At 39.3% G+C, this 6,613-nt stretch overlaps 1 protein-coding gene across 1 annotated transcript; it reads right to left on the bottom strand.

Moving 5' to 3' along the window:
• Positions 1-1,911: 1,911 nt before the first annotated feature.
• On the bottom strand, positions 1,912-3,497 carry LOC145106017 (uncharacterized). The gene is made up of 3 exons (XM_079043068.1): positions 3,183-3,497; positions 2,722-3,087; positions 1,912-2,580 (listed from the first exon to the last, which is right to left on the bottom strand). Exons 1-3 carry the CDS (start codon positions 3,495-3,497, stop codon positions 1,912-1,914), a joined length of 1,350 nt encoding a protein of 449 aa, XP_078899194.1.
• Positions 3,498-6,613: the final 3,116 nt, after the last annotated feature.

The following is a 6,613-nucleotide window of genomic DNA, read 5'->3' as shown; positions in this document are numbered from 1 at the left end:
AAGAATTTGTTTGACTTCTCGATTTGACACTTCGGCTTGGCCGTTTGTTTGCGAATGATAAGCAATTGATATCCGATGTGTGACACCATATCTCTTCATCATTGCTTCCATCATTTTATTGCAAAAATGAGTGCCCCTATCACTCACCAAGGCTCTTGGTACACCATATCTTGCGAAAATGTTTGACTTCAAGAAGTCAATTATATTTTTAGAATCATTATGCCTTGTAGCCTTTGCTTCCACCCACTTTGAGACGTAATCAACCACCAATAGTATATAAGTGTATCCGAAAGAGATGGGGAATGGGCCCATGAAATCGATTCCCCATACATAAAAGATCTCACAAATGAGGATGGGGCTTTGAATCATTTCGTTCTTCATGGATATGGTTCCCATTCTTTGACATCGATCACAACTCTTGCAAAATAGATAGGTATCTCTTGACATTGTTAGCCAATAGAGTCCACATTCGAGCACCTTTCACATGGTTTTGTTTTGACCAAAATGTCCTCCACATGCATACTCATGGCAAAAATTCAAGATAGACTCGACCTCATTTTGATGAACACACCTCCGTATTAGTTGATCCAGACAGTGTTTTGCAAAGGTAAGGGTCGTCCCATACGTAGTATTTGGAATCACTCTTCAACTTGGCCTTTTGGTATCTGGTAAATACGTGTGGAATTTCTTTAGTAACCAGGTAATTGACAATATCCGCATACCATGGAATGGTATTTGAAATGTAGAAGAGGTGTCCATCCGGGAATTCATCAAGAATGGAAGAAGAAGAACGACCAATATTCAACCGACTTAAGTGATCCGCAACTAGGTTTTCAGCATCACTTTTGTCCTTTGTTTCAAGATCGAACTCATGTAAAAGAAGAATCCACCGAATTAACCGTGGCTTGGCATATTTCTTAGTCATTAGATACTTCAAAGCCACATGGTCGGAGTATACAATCACTTTTGTCCCGAGAAGGTATTGTCGAAATTTCTCCAATGCGCAAACAATGGCTAGAAATTCCTTCTCGGTGGTGGAATAATTGGCTTGAGAATTATCCAAGGTTTTGGACGCATAGTAGATGACGTGTAATTGTTTTCCTTCCTTTTGACCTAAAACCGCTCCAATGGCGAAATTGCTTGCATCGCACATGATTTCAAAGGAAGCTCCTAATTTGGAGGTTGGATTATTGGAGCGGAGGTGAGCAAGTCTTTAAGTTTGTCAAAGGCCTCTTGACATGCTACATTGAAGTCAAAGTCAACATCTTTTTGGAGAAGGATACACATCGGTCTCGTGATCTTCGAGAAATCTTTGATAAATCTTCTATAGAATCCGGCATGGCCCAAGAAAGATCTCACTTCTCTAACACTTGTTGGGTAAGGAAGGGTTTGTATGACATAAATTTTGGCTTTATCAACTTCAATTCCCCTTTTGGAGACAATGTGTCCCAAGATGGTGCCTTGATTGACCATTAAGTGACACTTCTCAAAGTTTACCACCAACTTCTTCTCAATGCACCTTTCCAAAATCTTCTTAAGATTATCCAGGCATTCATCAAACGAATTGCCATATACGGTGAAGTCATCCATGAACACCTCAATTATATTCTCTACATACTCGGAAAGGATGCTCAACATGCATCGTTGGAATGTGGCGGGGGCATTACATAATCCAAATGGCATCCGGTTGTAGGCAAACGTGCCAAAAGGGCATGTAAAAGTCATCTTGTCTTCATCTTTAAGAGCAACGTGTATTTTATGAAAACCCGAGTATCCATCGAGGCAACAATAATGCGACTTGCCCGCCAATCGCTCGAGCATTTGGTCGATGAACGGAAGGGGGAAATGATCTTTTCGCGTGATGGAATTCAACTTCCTGTAATCAATGCACACCCTCCATCCATTTTAAACTCAAGTGGGTACCATTACGCCCTTGTTGTTTTCAATAATTGTGATACCCTTTTTCTTGGAAACCACTTTAACCACACTAACCCATTTGGAGTCGAAAATGGGGTAAATCATGTATGCATCAAGGAGCTTGATTATCTCTTTCTTGACAACTTCCATCATAGTAGGATTTAATCTTCTTTGAGCTTCTTTTCTAGGTTTACAATCATCTTCCATGAGGATCTTGTGAGTGCATACATTAGGACTTATCCCTTTAATGTCCGCTATTGTCCACCCCATGGCCTCTTTATGATCTTTCAAGACTTCAATCAATTGGTTTTCTTCAAAGTCTTTCAATTGAGAATAGATGATCACTGGTCGAGTTTCATCTTGACCTAGATAAGCATATTTCAAATGGCTAGGTAAGACTTTCAATTCAAGTGTGGGTGGGTGGATTATGGAAGGTGGAATCTTGTATGGAGAATGAGATAAGGCAATTTGAGAAACATCCTTCTTTGTGGAATTGTTAAATTCTAAAGTTTTTACAATCTCTTCAACTTCAAAGTCCAATGTATACATATCCAATGTATTCTTCAAACTTTCACCATCAAGACTCATGTTGAGCACCATCTTCAAAATATCCCCATTTGATAACTCAAATAATTCTTGGGTGATTGGCTCAATCACATCAACCTGATACAATGGAGAAATGTTGCTAGGATATCTCATTGCTTCAAAGATGTTGAAGTGAATGGTCTCTCCATCAAACTCCATGGTGATCTTCCCATTATGGACATCAATAATCGTGTGAGCTGTATTCATGAAGGGTCTTACAAGGAGGATCATAGATGATTTAGAAGGAGACTTCTCTTCAAGGTCAATGACATAGAAGTATGCGGGAAATACTAGTTGATTGACTTGCACTAGTACATCCTCCAATACGCCTCTTGGAAATACACTTAACTTGTCCGCTAATTGGATTATCACACCGGTTTCTCCCAAAGGTCCAACATTGAGAGATTGAAAAACTGAGTATGGCATCACATTAATCGAGGCTCCAAGATCTAGCATTGCACTTTCAACATGCAAATCAACAATAGTGCAAGGAATAGCAAACATTCCCGGGTCCTTGCATTTGGGTGGTAACTTCCTTTGGATGACCGCGGACACATTTGCATTGACTTGAATCTTTTCATTTGCCTTAATTTCCTCTTATTGGTGCACAAATCTTTAAGAAACCTGGCATAGCGCGGAATTTGTTTTATGGCATCCAAGAGTGGAATGTTAATTTGGACCTTGCGGAAAGTCTCAAGAAACTCTTTCTCTTCCTCTTGTTTCTTTGAGGGAGTCAACTGGGAGGGAAAAGTTGGTGGTATGACCAATGGCTTGATGGGTTTGTTGTAAGAGTCAGATTGGTCAAGGTTTTGCAAAATCGGGTCCTTCGGAGTACGTGCAACTTTCGAAGGTTCAACAATAATGACTTTGTCTTCTCCTTCTCTTGAAACTCTTTTAGGGTTGTTTTCTCCAAGTGTTTTCCCAATTCTTAAGGTTATTGAACTCACATTGGGGTTATTCTCGGTTTGAGAAGGAAGTTTACCCCTTTGTTCCATCTTGTTGAGAGCGGTGGCCAAGTCTCCAATTTGTGCTTGAATATTGGAGAAAATGTTCTTGGTATCTTGTTGAAATTGGGTTTGGCTTTGAGTAAGAGAAGTGACGAGTTCTTGAAGGCTCATTTGATGGTTACCACTTGATTGACCTTCTTGTGGAGGTTGTTGGTAATTTTGAGGGGTAGAAGAAGTTTGTGGATATGGAGATTTTTGGGAAGGATATTGTGGATATTGGGGTCTCATCAAAATGTTTGGTGGATTTTGCTTTGGTGGGTATGCGTTGTTTGGGTTATTCCGCCAATTTGGGTTGAAGTTGTTTTGAAATCCCATGGGTCTTGGTTGACCTTGATATCCTTCCATTACATTCACATCCTCCGGTTCACTTCCAAGAGTGGGACATTTATCCGTATAATGTCCCGTCATTGCATAAATTCCACACACCATTAATTGTTGACCACTTCCCACCACCATTTGACTTAGAACATTAGTCAAATCTAAAAGCTTTGATTCCAAGTGTTGGGTGTTGCTAACTTCACCAACCACTTGTGCAGAATTTCTCTTCATTTCATTTCGAGTTCCAAAGTTCCTTCGATTTTGAGAAATGGTTCCAAAAAGTGATCTTATCTCTTGAGGTGTCTTGTTGAAGATGTCACCACTACTTGAAGCATCAATCATCCTTCGATCTTTTTCATTCATACCCTCATAAAATTGTTGAAGAAGTAGTTTTTCGGGTATGTTGTGTTGAAGACAACTTGTACACAAGTTGTTGAATAGCTCCCAAAAATTATGAAAAGTCTCATTCTCCCCTTGACGAATCCCCAAAATGTCACTTCTTCGGCTTGATATCTAGGAGGTAAGATAGAACTTTCTATTGAAGGCTTTGAGTAACTCTTCCCATGTGTGAATAGATCCCGGTGGTAAGTTGAATAACCACTCGCTAGCTTTATCTTCCAAGGTGAGCGGGAAGGCGGTTAACTTGAAATCATCCAACGTTACATTTTCGGGCAACATACTAACACATATCATATGAAAGGACTTCAAATGCTTTTGAGGATCTTCTCAATCCAAACCATGGAACTTGGTTAGTTGATGTATGAAACTTGACTTAAATTCAATTCCTCGGCGGTTCGTGGGATAAACAATACCAAGAGGTGTGTGAGTAACATCCGTCTCCATCATTTGTCTAAGTGTCAACTCTTGAGGGGGATTAGGTGGATTGGGGTTATTGGGATATTGTTACATGTAATTGGGATGTTGTTGGTAAGGTGGGTATGGGTATGGTTGGTGATTATACATTTGTGGTGGATAAGGTTGGTAGTTAGGGTATTGGTTGTAGGGAGGTTGTTGCCGGGGGTACAGTGGTTGTTGGTACATTAGAGGTTGTGGGTAATGAGGTTGTTTTGGTTGATGTGCTTGCTATTGTTGAACTTGAAAAGCATTGTTTTGAGGTCGGTTGTTTTGATGGAAGTTTTGGTTTTGTGGTTGTGGTTGTTGATAATTGGGTTGAGTAGGGGGTTGATTCCAAGGTAGCATATTCATGAGAGGTTCTTGGTGTTGTTGTTGTCTTGGTTGTTGGGGTGGGGTATTGGCATCTTGATTGTTTGGGTTTGGGTTGGGATTGTGAGGTGGAGTGTGATTCATGGCTATATAGTTTTCAAATGGAATCTCTTCAAAGGAAGGACCAACAATTGGACAACTCGGTTCGTTGTCGGTATCACTTGATGTATGAACTTGGTCTTCTATGTTGATTAGTGGAGAAGAGGAAGAAGCTTGAATGAGTTGTTGTTGTTTTGCTTGTTTGGCTAACTTTTTCAACTTTTTTGCTTCTTTTTCAATATCCGGATTGTAGAGTAGTTCACCGGTTCTTGTAGACCTAGGCATAAACAATTAAATAACAATAACCAATTTCCCCGGCAACGGTGCCAAAACTTGGTGGGATGTCAAGTACACCAAGCAAATTACACCATTTATTTGCAAATAAAATGTAATATAATTGTAAAAAGGGGTATCGATCCTCGGGGAAATGGTTGCATTCAATTACTAATGAAATCTAATAGAACTAGTGTAAATAAACTAACTAACTATAATTAAACTAAAAGGGGGGGGGGGTTGTGATTTCTTGAAAACTAAAAGACTTGAATAACTAAAAAGCTTGCAATTAAGCAAGATGGTGAGATGCTCAAATGTTGGGAACAATTGGTTAACCAAGGCAATTCAACACAATGAACATTTGTGTGTTTATCATTAGGATTCAATACAAAGCTTATCATTCATCCCAAATTGGTTATAGCAATCATGAAGCATGATATGCCAAGATTCCTCATAGGTAGTATGGAGGTTAGGGAAGCCCACAACACACCTTCTTAATCAAAATCAAAGATCCAATTAAAGCAATTGAACCTAAGAAGTTGATTAGCCTTAAGAATGAACGAATCCCCAATTCCTAGAGGATGTCAGTGCCTACACATCCATAAAGGAGCTATGATTCATAAGCTAGAGATGATTTCTACCATCATAAAGCTCTTGTTTTAAGTAAATTCAATGATTCAATTTTAAACCAAAGAAATAAACCAACAATTGCTCATTCAAGTACCAAGCTCATGCTCAAAGTGTTAAACAAGCATAAGAAATATGAACTAGAACCATAAACATAAGATAAATGATAAATAAAGATGAATCCTTTAAAAACCCACACACATTCAAAGGTTTTAGCCAAAGTTTACCAAAATAGAGAGTTTAGCCACTCATGGCAATAGAATAACAATCACAAAAGTCTAATTGCATAAAGAAACTACCAATAACTTGGAAAGATGAAAAGAAATGAGTCTCAAGCTCCAAAATCACCTTCTTCTAGTCTCTAATGGTGTAAAATCAAAGTTATAGCTGATAGATCCCATCCCCCAAGGTAATGGCAAGCCAAATGACCAAAATGCCCAAAAATGGGCTGTTGCGCGGGTACCCGCGCGACGGAAATTCCAATCGCGCAAGTGCTGCTGGAATGCTATTGGCTCATTTTTCCTCCACTAACCATCCCATTACGAAAGATTCTCTTGGTCCCCTCCATATCCCACATGATTCAAACTAACCAATCATCTTCTAGCTTCAAATATGGATGCTCA

Source organism: Lactuca virosa, chromosome 4 (genome assembly GCF_052849685.1).
Source record: "Lactuca virosa cultivar CGN04683 chromosome 4, Lactuca_virosa_CGN04683_v6, whole genome shotgun sequence".
Taxonomy (NCBI): Eukaryota; Viridiplantae; Streptophyta; class Magnoliopsida; order Asterales; family Asteraceae; genus Lactuca; species Lactuca virosa.
The sequence above is the reverse complement of the archived record's forward strand: the minus strand, read 5'-3'. Positions and strand labels throughout refer to the sequence as shown.

Excerpts from the sequence above, each read along its gene's own strand:
- LOC145106017 (XM_079043068.1), bottom strand. The coding sequence starts at position 3,497 with ATGGAACAAAGGGGTAAACTTCCTTCTCAAACCGAGAATAACCCCAAT. Across the intron at positions 3,088-3,182 it reads TTCTTGAGACTTTCCGCAAG|GCAAATGAAAAGATTCAAGT; the intron begins GTCCAAATTAAC and ends GAGGAAATTAAG. Across the intron at positions 2,581-2,721 it reads AATCATCTATGATCCTCCTT|GTTGATGTGATTGAGCCAAT; the intron begins GTAAGACCCTTC and ends CCATTGTATCAG.